Below are 20,053 nucleotides of genomic sequence, written 5' to 3' on the forward strand. Positions count from 1 at the left end.
TTGATTTGAAATTTAAATAATTTTACAACAATCTAACTTTGTTATTGTGTGCGCGAAAGAAAGATAAAAATTTAGCTATGATCAGGAGCGGAGTCATCTTTTTGAATTATAGGGATCAAATACATATGAAATAAATTCTGTAAAAGTTCCTGTGAAGAATGAAGGCTAATTTTACTGTCTTACAACATTTTAATATAAATTATTTAAAAAATATACATAATTAAAAAAAAAATAGAGATCAATTGATCCATTTCTATTACTTCAATCTGCCTCTGACTACAGTGCACACATGTTGCATAGGATCTCTTGTGAAATGGGTCAAAACTATACTTTAAAATATTTGAACAATCAGTTTTTTTTTTTTTAATATGATCTTCATATACAAATCAAATTTCTAGACTTTTATCAGTAAATAAAAAATCCCAAAAACAAAAATGCGGTTCATAGTGCATATTGCATACCCATTATCCAACCATACACATATAGTATATTAATATGTCTCTCGTGCAAAACCAAAACCATAAGCAAAGATTCCAACAAATGTTCTGAGCCAAGCTTCCGAGGCAATAAATTATTCCAAGTAAGATTTGGACGGAAAAAAAGTCAGTGTGTCTTTGGAATCATATCATTTTTACTTTGGGACCTTATTCTTCAATCACAGATTTTCAATCATTCGGTCGTGATGTATCTCTCAAGGGAAACCTTGGTGACTAGATATTCTGTGTCGGGTAACCAACTGTTAAATTACCGAAATTTTTAAATATACCATGGTTCAAAAAAAGATAAATCCAAAGACCATTTTTTTGAAAATTTTCGAATTTTGACACGGCCGCATCCCGAGGAAGCGGCCACCTTATTTCGGGCCGCTTCTAGGCGATGCGGCCAGGGCCGCATCCCGAGGGAGCGGCCACCCTGTTTTCAGTTCAAAGTCACATGAGAAAAAAACAAAAAAACAAAAAAAAAGCAAAAAAAAAAAAAAAAAATGGGCCGCTGCCCCTAGATGCGGCCCGCAGAAAAGTGGCCGCATCTGGGCGATGCGGTCATGTCAAAATTAGAAAATTTTCAAAACCGGGGTGTTTGGGTTTATTTTTTTTTAAATGATGGTATATTTAAAAATTTCGGGTTAAATTATGTGGAGAATTAATTTTTTATTTAGTGAATAAAATAATATTTTTTGTATAAAAGATCGTAAATTTAAAATTCGGATAAAAGAATTCTTATAGATATTAAACAGGCAGGTAATTTGATCATAATTTTTATTTTAAAAAAACTGCAAAATTATGTTGGAATAAAACACTTAATTTAATATAATAGAAAAAGGAGAGAAACAATAAATTAGATTATTAAGATAAAATTCAAATATAATCACACAGTTTTCTTAATATGTATATCAATATTTTCACAACTTAGAATTTTGTTAGTATAATTGGACTATTTGCATGAACAAAGAAAGTTAATTGATGTCATAGAGAAGCATAAATATATACTTATTTGTTGATTAGTTATATTTGCGTGCTAAATTTATTATCATGTTTTTCTTTTATCTTTATCGACAGAAAGAAAAAAAAAGATTAATATTTAACTACGCACATTTTATACATAAATTATCATCAAATATTACCCCTTAAAACATATTTTCTCTTACTAATTTTCTTGACCTTGAAATTGCAACAAACAAACTCCTCTTCTACTCAACTAATAGCACAAGTGATAAATTATTAGCTTGATTTTTAAGAAAAATTTAAATTTAAGTTTTAGAGAATACCATTGACTTATATATCTTCTCAATCATTACAAAAAGATTCTCCCACACGATTCCAATATACATATGAGTATCTCCAATGACTTGCAAATGCAATTGCAAAATTTTTGTTGACAAATTCATTTCTATTTTCAAAAATAATGAATCATTTCGAAAACACTTTCATTTGAGAAAATTAACCGTTATTATTCTTTAAAAAATAAAATTTTACAATTACTACTCTTTCATGAATGCATTTATTTTGTTATTAGTGGCTACTTTTAATTTGACAACGGTCTTGTAATTGTTAATCAATTGTATTGATGGAAATGCTCATGAATTGTAAGTTTGTATCCACAAGTGAAAATTTTGAGTTTTGAAGGAAATAATAGTTGGTGGATGATGACCCGCATGACATGATTGCTCTTTTAGAATCTCTTTTTATTATTCGTATAAGATAGTATATAACTTTATATACAGTGCATGCCACATTCAAATCACAAGAACTTTAATATAATAACACATCTGTTTTGAATCTTAAATTCTCAATGAGGGCCTCTTCGGCCAGATCACTATTCTCGTTGTAAAAAAAAAATTCAGTTCAACTGAATTTTTTTTTCCCACGGGAACAGTGTTTTTCAGTTCAAATCCCGTGCCCGCGTCCATTCCCATTTGTCGGCCAAACAGGCCCTAAATCTTTGTCGATCGCGTTGTTTATTGATTGGCACATTTTAATATATAAAAGTCTATATATGTTCTTATTTTGGATTCGAATTTTAGGATTTTATTCTTCTATTATTCATTTTGTACGTCTAACCTAAAATCAGTGTGTCAAATTGATTGTGACGTATATACAGGGAGGGAACAAATCTGCGGGCTCTATTATTCTAATTCCAGTTGTTGACCTTTGTCGATATTTGGATTCAAAAACTTTTTCTTTTCAATTCGTGCATGAAAAACTTTGAACGGTTGGAATAGAAATAACAGGGTTATGTGATCCTTTGAAATAACAGCAGATATATATCTATATTTAGGGGTGGATTAATTTTTTTTATTATATACATCAGCAAACCGTTTTGATGCGTTCATTTTAAATAGTAAATCTGAATCGTACAAATTAATAAAACCTAAAATCCAAGTTCGAAATATTAGTGAAAATAAAGACTAGAATATTAGGTCCAACTAAAACATATTTTTATAGTGAATTCTATAAATTATCAAACAATTGATATATTATTCTATGAACCAATAAATCGAACTAATTATAATTGTACTATTTGATCAGCCAATGAATTAAATTTGAATGAATTTAAGGTTTTTTTTTCATGTATGGATTCATCTATAAAGGAGAAAATAGCATATTTTTGTGTCGTAGATCACTTATGCTGTATACATGTACTCAATTTCTTATATAATTTCATCTATATGCAGCAGTTGATGAATTCACATCCTCTCCGGTACCGTAATAGAGAATCTTTTACATTTATTGGATCATGACCATTCTTTTTAACTTGGCACGAATCACAAAGCCTAATAATACTGCCCCTGTGGTAGCCCGAATCCCAAAGCGGCCCTTTTACAGTAATAGAGAGGATACTTGTCCACAGTTGATCATCACGATAAACCGTAGAGGAGTTGCATGAGTTTTGGGAGAGACTCATTTACCTTTGAATCTTTGTTTTTTTTATATACTTCTTTTTGTTATGTTTTTTTCAAGAAAATATTTACAAAATTATGTTTTTTTTTAAATAATTAATTAATCATACAATTATGTCTTATTCTAAATTTTTTGTCCCACCTTATTTTATACTGACTTTGTTCTTGACGAAAGGTACTCTAAAGTAATGCATTGCGCTCCTCATCACAATGCAAGGCTTCTTATAATGAATGAAACACTAGTAGTTTTAAGCCTCTTGCTCATTGGGTGCTATTCTATAATGTTAGCAGATCCCCTGCTAATCCAAGTGAGCATTCAAATATCTTTCCTGCCTATGTGAAGGAAGCCAACACTTTCCCAACGCCAGAGTAGGAAATTCGCTGCTTTCTCTCCCAGAAAATCTCTCCCAAAATATTTTGATCATCCGAATTCAATAATAAATAAGTTGATTTTTTGAGTGGTAATTATGTAGCAACCATTCATTGTGCGTTATCAGCAATCAATTATTGACATTATAGTCAAATAATTACTTTTTGAACCATGAACAAATATGTTAATTTTTTGTATAAGAAAAGAAAAGAGAGAGATTGGATGAAAGACTTTGATGAGTATGTACAAAAAAGGACAGGATAAGTACTAGAGGTCGATATGATTTGAATACGAAAATGACATCTAAAGAGGATAAGAGCATGCTCTGATTTTGTGCATGCCTAGTAAGATTAGATTGTATCTTCTCTACACACATGTACGATGTATCCGTATGGGGTGATGATATTAAAACTACTAATTTTTTTATTAACACAGCACTATCAAAATATTTTACTATATAGACAATTTTACCTTTAATTAAGAATTTCTTTTAAAGATTGATTCTCGCATATATTACCACATAACTTTTTTTTCCCAAAAGTTATTTTTTAAAAAGTATGTTATTTATTTTTTTTAAATATGTTTCTTTTTCAGATATTATTATATGATTTTTTTTCCTTAAAAGTTAGATTCACATAATAAGTATTCATTATTTATTTTTATTGGATCTTTAAAATTTTCTAAGGGAATTACAACCATGTATATATCGATTTAGCTTATCCAACTTCATAATTTTTTTAACAATCTACTATATATTTTTTTCAATTAACATTTTATATTTTTTTTGCGCACACAAATCACTAAAAAACGACATGATTACTTTTATAAAATTACAACAATCATGCTAAAATTAATAAATTATTTGCACTGGACTTAAATTGATAAAATATTCCAGACAATTTTAATTAAAATTGACATATAGATTATAAGTATCAACATTAAGAGAAAAAAAATATAAAATTAAGCAATATATTTGAGTTCGATCAATTGCATATAAGAACCAAGTTTGAAAAAAACGTTAAATGAATACCTTGACTTAATATGGTTTGAGTATAACTTGATGGTTCGGTGCTTGAAATTTCAATTGAATTGATGTGTTTTTTGTAAATTTTGTAGCTATGTATATTTCTATGGAAAAAAAAATGTCGAAAAGGAATACCTCAATGTAAAATAAAATAAAAAGGGAAAAACATATCTAGCAATTAAGGAAATCAAATAATTAATAGATAGTAACTGTACTAATTACATCATGGAAAAATATGGTAGTTAGAAAGATATTTAAAGAGGGTTAAAATTGTCTGTATATTAATTTTTTTTAAAATGTTGTGTTAATATAAATGTGTGTGGTGTCAATATGCACACCCATCCGTATGTACCTTTTGGCACTTAAGAGGTAATAAAAATGTTTGATGTGTTCTCCCAATATATTTGATTCCCAGTTAAAGAAAAGGGGGAATTTCACGTATAACCCTCAAAAACTTCAAAATTACGTATTTTTCCCTCTAAATTTTGAAATTACACATTTTCCCTTCTAAACTTCAAAAACTCACATATTTACTCATTTGATTGTCTTTTATATTAAAACACATAAAACGCCCATCTGACTCCAATTTGAATCTGAAGGTTCCTATACCGTCTGAATTGCTTTAAGATCTGTGCACACTAGATCAGCACGAATCTTGAAGCAAACACATGAATATCGAAGCAACATGTACAGATCTTAAAGCGGATAAAAAGTGCTTTGAGATCCATGTTGTTGCACTTAGGGGCACCTCTAATTGCTCAAAAACTGAAATTAAATTGCAATTGAAAGTAAATAGATGAGTTTAGAGAAATTTGACACGCGGGGTGATAACGGAGTTCGGCAAAACAAAGGCCTACGTCTCCGGGGCTTCGCAACCTTGTGAGGTGCGCCTTCCTATTACCCAATACGAAAGGATTACAACTTGTGAACCGTTGAGCCCTTACACACCAAGCGGGAAGTCAAACGGCCAACTCAAAGAGGTGAGAACAAGGTCTCGATTGTCTAGGAACACAAGAGAAACACTCAAAAGATCACTCTAACCTAATCTATAACAAGATTAGTGAAGTAGGTTTGAGGTTGCTTGAGGGATTTTGAAGTTTTAAGCTCTCACAACAATGGAGTAGGCTAAGCTCTCAGAAAATCACTTTTGAATTAATTAGGGTCGGCTGGGTTAAGTGAGAAGAAAACCTCACTCACCTATTTATAGTGGCAGCTCAAAAATGAGCTGTTTGACATAAAACGTTACCAACGTTTTATTAAACGTTACAACGTTTTATTCAAATATGATTTAGGGTTTTAATTCTCTGACAGCTTAGAAAAACGTTACATAACGTTTTATAACCGTTACAACGTTTCAAAAACGTTATAACGATTTATAAACGTTACAACGTTTATTGTTTGTATTGAACAGCTGCACTCCAGTTGTTCTGTAGCTTTTAAACGTTACAACGTTTATCAACCGTTATAACGTTTGTAAAACGTTACAACGGTTGTATAACGTTATAACGTTATAACTTGATTCTTTTGAAGCTTCTGATTATTATAAAACGTTACCAACGTTTTAAAAACGTTCATAACGTTTTATCTCAATTTAATCAACCTCACACATACTTTACCAAGCATTTGATTTTACAATATGTATTCTTGATAAGGGTCTTCATGATTTCTTCAGTCCAAGCTTATTATTCAACAGTTCTTACTCTTCTTGGACCTACATATTCTCAAAATAGAAGAAATCGTAAAATTCAATAATTGTATGTTTTTGCAAATTAGTCAAATAGACGTAAAAGATTATTGTACGAACAACAATCTCCCCCTTTTGGCGATTTGCAAAAACATACAATGTGAGTAAGTGCATAAATCGAAAATTTTCAGAAATTAGTTTATCCAATTTTGATTTTGCATTCAATCCATTTGTACCAATTTCTCCCCCATTTGGAAATCGACGAAAGGGTGAAAAATTAGCACTAATTTAAAGTGCTCCCCCTCAAATTATGCACTCCCCCTCAATTTAGTAATATAGCAATAATAATTTACAACCAAGAATAAAATTGAGGGCATAACTTTAACATGCAGGATAATTCAATTTCAATTCACCATATCAACTTATATGCATAAACCATGCATATAAACCATTTCAATTCATGCCTTCCAAGTAATTTAGTAAGATTTGTCAAGGCTCCAATATATCCAATTTGACATATTCAAACAATTTTGCAATTTTGCAATATAGTCCCTAACAAGTTATCAATTCATACATCACAACAAAACATGAACATCTCATACATATCCATACCAAATTCCAAATAACACCATTCAAGTAATTCAACTAAATTAACCAAATTTAAACCAACATTTCATCAATTCAACAATTCAAATTAACCATGCAGTCAACACACAATTCATGCAATCCATATTAAGCATGCAAACAACAACAATTCATGCAATCAAAACAAACAATTCATGTAATCAAACACACAATTAATCTATCAAGTTTTTATTTTGAAATTTGCGGTCTACTCGTCGTTCATGGGGTCATTTGGTGCATCGGTCGCTTCTTCTTCTCCATCACCTCCAAGCTCCTCTTCCAAATCATCTAGGTCCTCTTCCTCAACTAGATTCTCACGTGCTCGTGCCGGGCTTCCCGAGGGACCATATTGCCTGATAAAGCGATTCGAGAGACTGGATTGTGCTTCATCAAGCGTGTTGAGAGCTCGAGCATGTGCTCTCAGTTGTCTCCTTATCTTCAACTGTCCCTTGTCCAGGTTATCGAACCTCTTTAGCATTGCTTGATCATTTTGTTGAATCTCAAGGCGTTGAGCATTCATTTGTTGGCACAACCACAACAGTTGTGCTTCTTGGCCCTGTGGAGGAACAAAATCACCCGCTTGTGGCATGTATTGTGGTTGTTGAGGTTGAGGTTGAGCCGGGGCCACTACTTCTTCCGGATCCCAATATTGATTGGGTAAGGCTTCCGGATGGTTTATCCATTGATTGATGGCTCTTGCATCGGGTTCATAACGCCTCAGACCGGATGGTGAATGACCATGGACCCACCCGATTTTTGTCAAGTGATCAACCAAACTGGTCGGGAATGCCACTTCTGCATCTTCCGGTAATCGGATATGGTTGAGGCGGATGATTTTATGAATGAGATGGGCATACGGCAGAGAATGGTTGTTGGTTGAAAATGCACCATTAATGTGACGAAGAAAGAAGTAGGGTATGTTGATCCTTTTCTCATCCAATTGAATGAGGTGACGAAGAAAGTACATGGGTCCCCATTCAAGATTGGTTTTGATTGTGGCTTTGGGCATGAGGATGTTGTTGATAAATAGAAAGAGCAACCGATGTAGAGATGGAAGGTGAGAAACATAGATTGAAGACCCGGATATGTAGTTTCGGTCAAACCATTTCTTGTAATCAGTTGAGGATCCATCGGCATAAAGAGGCCAACTCCTCAAGGGGTAGGTTTCCTCCCCGTCATTCTCAACCTCAAGCCATTGAGCCACATTGTTGAGAGAAAGCACGAGTTCTTTCCCGCCAACCCAAGAGGTGATTCTAAAGGGTTCATCACTAGTTTTGATGTTTGCATAGAACGTGCGGGTAAGAAGTTGAGTGTAGGGTTCAAAACAAGTCACAATTGGTTCCCAACCCCAATGATTCACATATTCAATTAACTTGCCATCCTCGGGTTGGGAGAAGGTAACTACAGATTTGTCAAACCGATAGCATTCGGTTATCTTCCTATTCATGAAAGAACCTATGTAGTTCTCATATGCCACAATATCTCGGAATAGGTATCTATTAGACCGGTGAATGGTCCAATTTGGTTCCAAATTCCCCCCACTTCCTTGACCAGTCTCCGATTCCATACGTCTTTTCTTATTATCCTTAGCCACGACATCTTTCTTTGGAGCCATTAGATTAGGTTTAGAGAGAAAGTTTACCGATTAAGAAGTGAAGCGCTAAACCGAGAAGAGGAGGACCGTAGAAGTGCAGTGGTGAAGACGGATCGTCAATCCAACGGTCGGATCGCCGGATTTGCGCCTAGGGTTTTGGCTAGGGTTTTGGAGAGAGAGAGATAGAGAGAGAGAAATGGGATTTGGAGAGGAGAATAGAGTAGAGAGAAGAGAAGAGAAGAGAAATCAAGAATAATCTCTTGATTTGGTGAAGAAAATGACTAGAATGGGTAGAGAAAGAGAGAGAGAGAGAGAGAGGCGGAATGGAGGAAGAAGGAGAAGAAATGAAGAGAGAATGAAGAAGGTAAGATGAAGGGACGGGTTTAGAGCCAATATAACACCTTTTCGCTATAAACCGTTACCAACGATTTATAAACGTTACCAAAATTTTGTTAAAAATACATGGTTTTTACTTAAAACGTTATGACGTTTTTGTAACGTTTGTCCAACGTTTTAATTCTCCTTTCGGACTTTTGAAATCTCACAAAGCGTTACCAACGTTTGGAAAACGTTACAACGGTTTCACAGGTAACTTTTGCAGTTTTGGTCCCTTGTCAGGTAACCGTTATAACGCTTTACAAACGTTACCAACGTTTTGAATGAAACTTTTACAATGTTAGCCCCTTGTCAGACAAGCGTTGCAACGTTTGTAAAAACGTTGTGACGTTTCTCAAACGTTATAACGTTTGTATAACGTTTGTCCAACGTTTTGTTTCACCTTTCGGACTTTTTGAAGTTTCCTAAAACGTTACCAACGTTTTCAAAAACGTTATAACGTTTTATTTCTGTAAAACACTCATTGAATGAATTATTTTGATTGCAAAGGTTTATTTTGAAATGAGTTATGAATATGTTTATTCTCTAAGTACAAGCATGCCTAATTTAAATCTCAATTCATTGTGTTGTTGAGTATTTAGGGGTTTTGTGAATATATCGGCAATTTGTTCTTTGGTATCGATATGTATGAGCTCAATTTCACCTTTTTCTATATGATTCCTAATAAAATGATGCCTTATCTCTATGTGCTTGGTTCTAGAATGAAGAACCGGATTTTTGGATATCATAATGGCACTAGTATTGTCACACATAATTGGTACGTTGCGGAAGCGAATTTCATAATCATTGAGGGATTGAATCATCCAAAGAATTTGTGTGCAACAACTACCGGCCGCTACATACTCGGCTTCCGTTGTGGAAAGGGCAACCGAGGTTTGTTTGCGACTTGACCAAGATACAAGTGAACCACCAAGAAATTGGCATGTACCACTTGTGCTTTTTCTATCCATACGGTCTCCGGCAAAATCGGCATCGGCATATCCTATCAAGTCTAAATCCGATTGTTTGCCATACCATAATCCCAAATTTAAACTACCCTTGACATATTTAAGAATTCTTTTAACGGCTTTCAAGTGCAATTCTTTGGGATTTGCTTGATACCTAGCACATAGACATACCGCAAACATTATATCGGGTCTACTAGCAGTTAAATAGAGTAGGCTACCTATCATAGCTCGGTATTGAGTGATGTCCACCGATGTGCCATTTGGATCCGAGTCAAGATTTGCATTCGTAGCCATTGGAGTCTTGCTTGTATTGCTTTCGGTCATTCCAAATTTCTTGATCAACTCCTTCGCATACTTGGTTTGACTAACGAAGGTGCCATCCATGAGTTGCTTGATTTGGAGTCCCAAGAAGAAATTCAATTCACCCATCATGCTCATCTCGAATTCACTACTCATAAGAGAAGAAATTCCTCGGCAAGTGCCGCATTAGGTGAACCAAAAATTATATCATCTACATAAATTTGCACCACCAAAAGTGATCCATCTCTCTTCTTGGTGAAAAGAGTTGTATCATTATTGCCTCTAATGAATTCATTGTCAATTAGAAAGGAACTTAATCTACCATACCAAGCCCTAGGGGCTTGTTTGAGTCCATAGAGTGCTTTGGTGAGTCTATACACATGATTAGGAAATGTTGGATCAACAAAGCCTTGAGGTTGATTAACATACACCTCCTCATCTATGAATCCATTCAAAAATGCACTTTTAACATCCATTTGAAATAATTTGAAATTTTTGTTTGAGGCGTATGCTAAAAGCATTCTAATGGATTCAAGACGAGCTACGGGTGCAAAGGTTTCTTCAAAGTCAATACCCTCTTGTTGTTTGTACCCTTGAGCTACCAACCTAGCTTTGTTGCGAATTATATTTCCATCTTCATCCTTTTTATTTCTAAAAACCCATTTGGTTCCAATAATCATTCTATCATTTGGCTTAGGTACTAGTTCCCAAACTTTGTTCCTTTCAAATTGAGCAAGTTCATCTTGCATGGCACAAATCCAATTAGGGTCTACATTTGCATCTTTGAAATTTTTAGGTTCGATATGAGATACAAATGCACAATGACCTATCATTTGATTTAATTTGGATCTTGTTTTAACCCTTTCCCTAGGATCACCAATTACATTAGAAAGAGGATGAGATGGTACTTCCCTTAGGTCTTGAGGAATTTGGTACTCAATTCTTGGAGGTTGTATCTCTTCGGTTTGCATTCCTTCAACTATTGGATCCATCTCATTATTGGTTGCATCTTCAATTATTTGATCCGTTTCAATATTGTTGGTTGTATCCATTTCGGGTTGAGTTTGTTCGGGTTGATTCTCAATTGTGTCGGTTCTTGTCTCAACTTCATCTTGATCAAGAATTGGCACTTCAACACCTACAATCTCAATACCTTTCTCGACCTTTTGATTAGTATTTTCATCGAATTTAACATGCACGGATTCAATTACAATTCTTTGAGATGGAATGTAAATTCTATAGGCTTTACTTGAATTTGAATACCCTACAAACATTCCCTCAATTGATTTAGAATCAAATTTAGTCACTTTGGTAGATTCATCAAGAACAAAGCATTTTGAACCAAATACTCTAAAATGAGATATCTTAGGCTTGTACCATTTCCATAGCTCATATGGTGTTTTATTCAATATGGTCCTTATGCTTACGCGATTTACCACGTAGCATGCCGTATTTACCGCCTCGGCCCACAAGTGTTTGGGTAAGGAGTATTCATTTAGCATGGTTCGGGCAAGCTCAACTAAGGTTCGGTTCTTTCTCTCAACTACCCCATTTTGTTGAGGTGTGCGAGGAGCCGAATACTCATGCTTATATCCCCTTTTAGAGCAAAGTTGATCAAATTTTGCATTTTCAAATTCCCCCCCATGGTCACTTCTAATTCTAATAATTTTTGACCCCTTTTCATTTTCAACACGTTTGCAAAATTCAATGAAGTTGCTAATTGCTTCATCCTTGTGTTGTAGGAACAAAACCCAAGTAAAGCGACTATAGTCATCTACAATTACATATGCATATTTCTTCTTTGCTAAACTTGGTACACTTATTGGTCCAAATAAGTTCATATGTAATAATTGCAAAGGTTGATCGGTTGAAACCATATCCTTGGATTTAAAGCTACTTTTGGTTTGTTTACCTTGAACACATGCCTCACATAATCCGTCAAGTTCTAGTTTATGTGTTGGTAAACCACGCACAAGATCTAATTTCACTAATTTCCTAATGGTATCAATTGAAACATGACCTAATCTACGATGCCATAACCATGATCCATTAGATATGGCACTTAGGCATGTTTCACCGGAATCAAAGTGAGTAAAATATAAGTAATAAACATTTTTCTTTCGTTTACCCGAATAAATTAGAGCATCATCCGAAGACCTAACTATGTGACAAGCATTAGTATCAAATTTGGTATAATATCCCGAATCACATAGCTTACTCACACGAAGTAAGTTATAATCTAATCCATCAACAAGATATACATTAGATATGGTCAAGTGTTGGTTACCAATTGAGCCTATACCAATAATAGAGCTCTTTCTTTGATTATTTCCAAAGGTAACCGTACCTCCATCATATGGTTCTAAGAGTTTGAAATTAGATTTGTCACCGGTCATATGGTGTGAGCATCCACTATCAATGATCCAAGCACTTTCCTTTTGAGATGAAATCAAACATACCTACAAAGTATATATTAGTTACTATTGAGTTAGTAACTAACATATACCTTGTCTTTAATCTCCCCCTTTATGTTTGGCAATTATAATTCTTTTAGGGGAGATTAAGTGTGAACCTAAGCTAGTATAGCTTTAGGAACCCAAACAACATTATATTTGTTGTTTACATTCCTAAATCTACATTCTAAGGAAGTGTGACCAAATTTACAACAATAGTTGCACATTGTAGTTGATTGCTTTTGAGTAGTAGAACCTTGTTTGAGAATGAATTGGTACTTCACTTCATGCATGTTGCTCTTGTGACTACCATGTGACCTATTTGCAACTTTAGATGCAATGCTCTTGGTTTTATTAGAATCAAATCTATTGTGATGTTGGGGAACATCTCTAGCTAAACCATTTCTTTGAGTTTGGTTTTGTAAAGCAATTTTATTTTTGAATTCATAAAACCATCCATCGGGTCCTTTAAAATATGTTTTGTTTGACCCTTTTGGATTAAGAGTGTTCCTATCACTATCTTTAGAAGCATTTTTGTTCTTAGATATTCTTTTATTGTACTTATACCTAAATGCATAATTTGGTGACTTTTGATCTTGTTTAGCATTTGAAACATGAGAAGACTTCAATTTAGATGACTCCTTGTTCAAAGGAGTTAAACCCTTTTTAGTAAAAAATTGATAAGTTGAATATTGTTCACAATTAAACTTTAATTTGGCATTTGGAATACTTGAAGTTTGAGAATGTTCCCCTTTTCCTTTAGGGCCTTGCATGTGATTAGATTTAAGTGAGGATTTACCCTTCTCAAATCCAAGACCAACTCTATCATTTTTATAATATGATTGATCGTGTATCAACTTGCTCACATAATAGGGATCTAGACTAGTGGCTTTTGATAATTCACTAGGAGATCTCAATGCCCGAATTTCGGTTTCTAAGGTTTGAACTTTAACTTTTAAAATGCCTATTTCACCTAAGTGTGATGCTTTTACCTTTTTATTTTCAAGTTCTAACATGTCATTTTTAGCAATTAATTTTTGAATGATACATTCCTTCTCAACCAAGGTTCTATTGGACTCATCAAGGAGTGATTTCAACCTAGATTCATGATCATCATGCGTTAGAATTTCATTTTGAAAGTGCTTGCATCATTGGTGTCTAATCTATTGGTACACAAATCATTGTTGGTCTCATTTGTGATTATGCAATTTTCAATATCAATTTCACCACTATATTCTTCACCACCTTCATTTATACATTCAAGTTCGGTCTCATGACCATCAAGACTAAGTGTTGAGTGTACCTCACTAGCGAAGTTTGTTGAGGTGTTGACTCCATCATCTCCCTCCTTAGCATTCCTTGATTTAACAAGCTCCATGAGAAAGTTGATGGTTGTTTCATCGGTGATGTTTTTGCTAGCTATAATTGAGTCTATGTCAATTTTCGAGGGACCTTCATCTACACTTGCCATCAATGCAAGGTTGATCTCCTCTTCATTTTCCGATTCCGTATCGGATTGTTCCGTCTCACTATCCGAGAACAAAGCTTGCATAGCTTTGGCTTTCTTCTTCTTGTACCCATCATACTTTTGTCTTGGTTTTCGATCTTGTTGTGCTTCCCCATCCGTGTTCTTCAATTGTGGAAATAGCTTCAAGCATGTTTGAATGGAATGCCCCTCTCTATGGCAAGCGAAACACATTAGCCTTTTGTTCTTCTCTTCTCGTTCTTTGTTGTATTTTCTTTCAAAGTCAAGCATTCCTTGAAATATTTTGGATAAGAGAAGGGCATCCTTGGATGTTTCATGATCAATTTTGTTGATAAATTGATCATTTGAAAGACGGGTGTTTGAGGAGCTTGGAAAGTTTCGGTTTTGTGCCGGAAAAGCTACGGTTTTGGACTTTGAGCTTTGCTTCAAATCACCGGATTGTCGAAGTTTTCTTCAAAACTCCTAAAATGAGCATAGAGGTCATCCGGTGTGAATGTGTCGTGCGTGCCTTGGATTGCCTCTAGAGCACTCACCAACCCGGACAATTTATCCCTCATGAGCATCACCCTCAATAGCTTTCCTACAAGTTTATTGTTAGAAAGTGGTTCTCCCAATTCGGTAAACTCATTTTGGATATGCATAAGTCTATTATACATATCCTCAATGCTTTCACCATCTTCAACCTTAAAGGTTTCAAATTTTGCTTCTAAACCGGTTATTTTGGTTCGTTTGATTTGGGTATTGCCTTCATACCTGTTTACAAGAGCATCCCACATTTCTTTCGCACTTGATGCACTACCAAAGAGTGAGGCTACCGATTCACTAACCAAATTGAATATGACATTGGTTGCTAGGTCATTGTCTTTCTTGGTTTGTTTGGAATCAACGGTCTCAATTTTGGCATCGGTTGAACTATCGGTAGCTACACTTGAGTATGTTGGTGTATACCCTTTTTCAACCACATACCATACCTCAAGGATATTCAAGTAATTAATCATGGTTTTCTTCCAATGCATGAAATTTTTGGTAGTAGTACCAAAAATTAGGGGTTCTTTCACGGATCTATAAGGTGTCATTTGTCAAGTTGATCTAATCTCCAATTAAGTGTGTCTTAATTCGAGTAACTTGCTCTGATACCACTTTGTTGCACTTAGGGGCACCTCTAATTGCTCAAAAACTGAAATTAAATTGCAATTGAAAGTAAATAGATGAGTTTAGAGAAATTTGACACGCGGGGTGATAACGTAGTTCGGCAAAACAAAGGCCCACGTCTCCGGGGCTTCGCAACCTTGTGAGGTGCGCCTTCCTATTACCCAATACGAAAGGATTACAACTTGTGAACCGTTGAGCCCTTACACACCAAGCGGGAAGTCAAACGGCTAACTCAAAGAGATGAGAACAAGGTCTCGATTGTCTAGGAACACAAGAGAAACACTCAAAAGATCACTCTAACCTAATCTATAACAAGATTAGTGAAGTAGGTTTGAGGTTGCTTGAGGGATTTTGAAGTTTTAAGCTCTCACAACAATGGAGTAGGCTAAGCTCTCAGAAAATCACTTTTGAATTAATTAGGGTCGGCTGGGTTAAGTGAGAAGAAAACCTCACTCACCTATTTATAGTGGCAGCTCAAAAATGAGCTGTTTGACATAAAACGTTGCCAACGTTTTATTAAACGTTACAACGTTTTATTCAAATACGATTTAGGGTTTTAATTCTCTGACAGCTTAGAAAAACGTTACATAACGTTTTATAACCGTTACAACGTTTCAAAAACGTTATAACGATTTATAAACGTTACAACGTTTATTGTTTGTATTGAACAGCTGCACTCCAGTTGTTCTGTAGCTTTTAAACGTTACAACGTTTATCAACCGTTATAACGTTTGTAAAACGTTACAACGGTTGTATAACGTTATAACGTTATAACTTGATTCTTTTGAAGCTTCTGATTATTATAAAACGTTACCAACGTTTTAAAAACGTTCATAACGTTTTATCTCAATTTAATCAACCTCACACATACTTTACCAAGCATTTGATTTTACAATATGTATTCTTGATAAGGGTCTTCATGATTTCTTCAGTCCAAGCTTATTATTCAACAGTTCTTACTCTTCTTGGACCTACATATTCTCAAAATAGAAGAAATCGTAAAATTCAATAATTGTATGTTTTTGCAAATTAGTCAAATAGACGTAAAAGATTATTGTACGAACAACACATGTGTGCTAGATTAGCACGGAACTTGAAGCGAATACACAATAATCTTATTGCGATGTGCGCGGATCAGACGGTAGAGGAATCATTCATATTCGAATTTGAGTTCGATGGGGTGTTTTATACTTTAATGAATGGTAAAATAGATATTTTATAAATTTAGAATGAGTTTTAATATAAAAGACAATATAATGGGTAAATATGTGAATTTTTGAAGTTTAGAGGGGAAAATATGTAATTTTAAAATTTAGAGGGGGAGATACGGAATTTTGATGTTTTTGAGGGGTATACGTGAAAAATCCCGCTAAAAAATTTGATAAATCGAAGTCAACGGATTTCGTTTAAAAAGATTGCTCCCAAATATACTTTTTAGCCTTTATTCGCGTAGCTTGTGATTTCTTTCTTAAATTCTTCTAGATCTCGAAGCATCAAATTTGCAAGGTCGCGATAAATATATTTTTTAAATAAGCATGAAATCAAACAATTAACTTAAAATTTAAATATTACGAGAATCTTCATTATTTCCAATCTGCAATCTCTTTGTATGCAAGAAATTGTTTAGTTTATCAACAAGTGAATTGATAAAAGCAAGTTTCAATCCATTATTGGGCCAACAAGTACAGATGAGAAACCTTTTTGTTTAAACGTTCTAGTCAATATTAAAATGTGTATTAATTGCTATGAAAGCAAATTTAAAATTTGGATTAATGGGGTATTCTACATTTAGCACCAAAATTAATGCTCGGAATTGAAAAGTAAAATACTAAAAAGAAAAAGCATCTCCATAAGAGAAAGCAATCAAGACTTTTGCATTTACTTCAAAAGAGACACATTGTGTATATATTAATTAATTGCTAATATTAAGGAAGCACACACATATATAGATTAACCTACAACATTTGTAAGTACCAGTGACTAATTACTAGTACCAACCAACAAAAACATTACCACCATATAATATATACATATGACATATCCTTCAACATATAAATAACATAGCTCTCAAACCATCACCTGTGTTAAACATTACAAGATTAAAGCACCTAAACACCGACTTAATCACTAGCACATGATTAACATCAGTAAGCTAATATTAGTACTGGTATACAAAACTTTATATAACTTTGGTCACATCCAAAGCATGGTCATAAACGAAACTAAGACCTTGATCCATCGTTGATCGTTTCCGGTACAACTTTACAACTGATTTCTTGGCACAGCCTTGCAAACCAGAGGTTTCTCCATCTCCATTGACATTTTCAGGCATTCTGACAGATCTACTTCTGCCTTGCTGGGGACCCATGTAAAGTTCTGAAGCAGACGTGCGAGCCATAGGTGCACCGTAGCAAGTCCCATTGCCTTACCGGGGCAGACACGCCGACCTGACCCAAACGGGGCAAGTCTCAGATCTGAACCCATTATGTTCACATCCTGGTCCATAAACCGTTCTGGCTTAAACACATCCGCATCAGACCAGATCGACTCGTCATGAGTTATGGCCCACATGTTAACCATTGCAGTTGTACCAGCCGGTACAAAGTGAGGACCAATGTGGCAGTCCTGGATTGCTAGCCGGGCCCAGGAGAGGAGTGGGCCCGGAGGGTGCATGCGTAGGGTTTCTTTGACTACGGATTGAAGATATGGGAGTTGAGGTATGTCAGAGTCTGATACTGATCTGTGGGGCCCAGTGACAGAGCTGATCTCCAATTGGACTTTTGATTGGATTTCCGGGTGTAAAACCATTCGTGCAAGTATCCATTCTAGGAGAATGGCAACTGTGTCAGTGCCTCTAAATATCATTTCCTGAAATAAATTACAATAACATAAATATCAGACATGCTGAATTACTGTAATGATAACCTGAATTAACAACTAGTGTGATAGTGATATTTGAGATGAAATTTTATAAATATCAGAGGAATATCTCTGCATGTCGGACCACAAAAACATGTTTAGGTTAGGGAAACTAATAGTAGTGTACAAAGTGACAAAAGAAATAGCATGGCCCAAGATGGAAACTGGGATAGGTAGTGCACACAAAGCACACCATGACAAATTTTGAAAACAAACAAAATATCTAAATAAAATGGAATAAAAGGAAAAAGATACTAGGGAATAGATTTATGTAACCTTCTGAGATTTTATTTAATTATATGGTCAGTAGTCTTTTGGAACAGAGACCACTAGACATTTTTTTCCTTGAAATAATAAATTAATTGGGTATTTATTAACTTGAACTATGAACACTTTCTAATCCTATAGTAATGTTTAAATTCAAATTGGAACTTTTTTGTCAAGCGATGACAGTAAAATTTATGCTTTCTTTGTCTCATGACTTGAGAGTTGAGAATAAATAATACAAGAAATCAATAATGAGCTGAACATTAATTAGTCTCATAAACAACATTACACTAAAAAAGTAGCTTTTCGTTTATCCACAGAAATCACTCAAAGCTGCTTTTAAGAAACATTCTCTTCTTCTTTGTTCTTTCTAAAATCTAATTATTTTTTTTGAAGTACTGTTAAAACTTAAAACTTAAAACTTAGAACTAGCAAGATAAATTTACCCAGAGAACAGCCACCATGTCTGAATCAGAGAGCTTCTCCTCCTGCAAACCGAGCAAAACATTGACGAAGTCACCGTCTCTTGCAGCAACACCACTTCCCAGCAAATTCCTGTGTTGCTTGTGCTCTTCAACAATTCTACCTACAAAAACATCAACTCTTTTCACCAATCTTTTGCACCTTCTCCTCACACCTTGTAAATCTAGCCACCCGAGAAACGGTACATGGTCGCTCCAGTTAAACACACTCAGAAGCTCATACCCCTCTCTAACCATACTCTCCAGTTCATCTCCTTCTCCTCCTTTGCCATACTCATACATCCTTCCAAACACACTCATCATGACACTGTTCAAAGACCCAAAGTGCAAAATCCCTTTAACCATCACCTCCCCATTTTTCTCCATGGATTGTCTCACCTGATGTATCATTTGATCCACAATTACCTGGCGGTGAGATCCCGATGTAGCTATGCAACGTGGACCAAACATATGAGAGGCAGCGATCCGGCGCAGAGTTCTCCAGTACTCGCCATACGGTGCAAAACCCATCGCACGGTGAAAAAGGAGCTCGTATGCGGTTTCCTTGACGGGTCGGTTGGCAAAGTTTGCAGAGGTTAGGATATCTTTTGCGGTGTCTGGTTGACTGGAGATGATGAACCGTGTGAGACCGACAGAAAAGGACATGAGAGGGGTTGCATGGAGAGATTTCGAGAGGGATGCAAGGATGCGATGCGCAAGAGGGGAAGACAGTGTGTTAGAGAGACCGAAAGATGGGCCCGGGATGATAGAGGAGGAGGGTGTGGTGGTGATGAGAGAGAGGGCCCAAGCAAGGCCTCCAGGGTGGAGGAGAAGAAAGCAGATGAAAAGGAGAAAGATAGCAAGAATAGTACATGGAGAAGAAGAAGAGGGAAGCAAGCAGAGGAAGATTAGTGAGTCTGCGAACTGCAGTTGTGCCATTGAAACTTAAAAGAGAAAAGAAACGATAGAAGTTGAGAGG

At 35.1% G+C, this 20,053-nt stretch overlaps 1 protein-coding gene across 1 annotated transcript; it reads right to left on the bottom strand.

Annotated features, from left to right (window-relative positions):
* Positions 1–17,415: 17,415 nt before the first annotated feature.
* LOC144551118 (cytochrome P450 78A5-like) lies at positions 17,416–20,053 on the bottom strand. The gene is made up of 2 exons (XM_078298939.1): positions 19,060–20,053; positions 17,416–18,295 (listed from the first exon to the last, which is right to left on the bottom strand). The coding sequence occupies exons 1-2, from the start codon at positions 20,011–20,013 to the stop codon at positions 17,690–17,692; spliced, it is 1,560 nt and encodes a 519-aa protein (XP_078155065.1). The 5' UTR covers positions 20,014–20,053; the 3' UTR covers positions 17,416–17,689.

This window comes from Carex rostrata, chromosome 3, assembly GCF_964058835.1.
Source record: "Carex rostrata chromosome 3, lpCarRost1.2, whole genome shotgun sequence".
NCBI lineage: Eukaryota > Viridiplantae > Streptophyta > Magnoliopsida > Poales > Cyperaceae > Carex > Carex rostrata.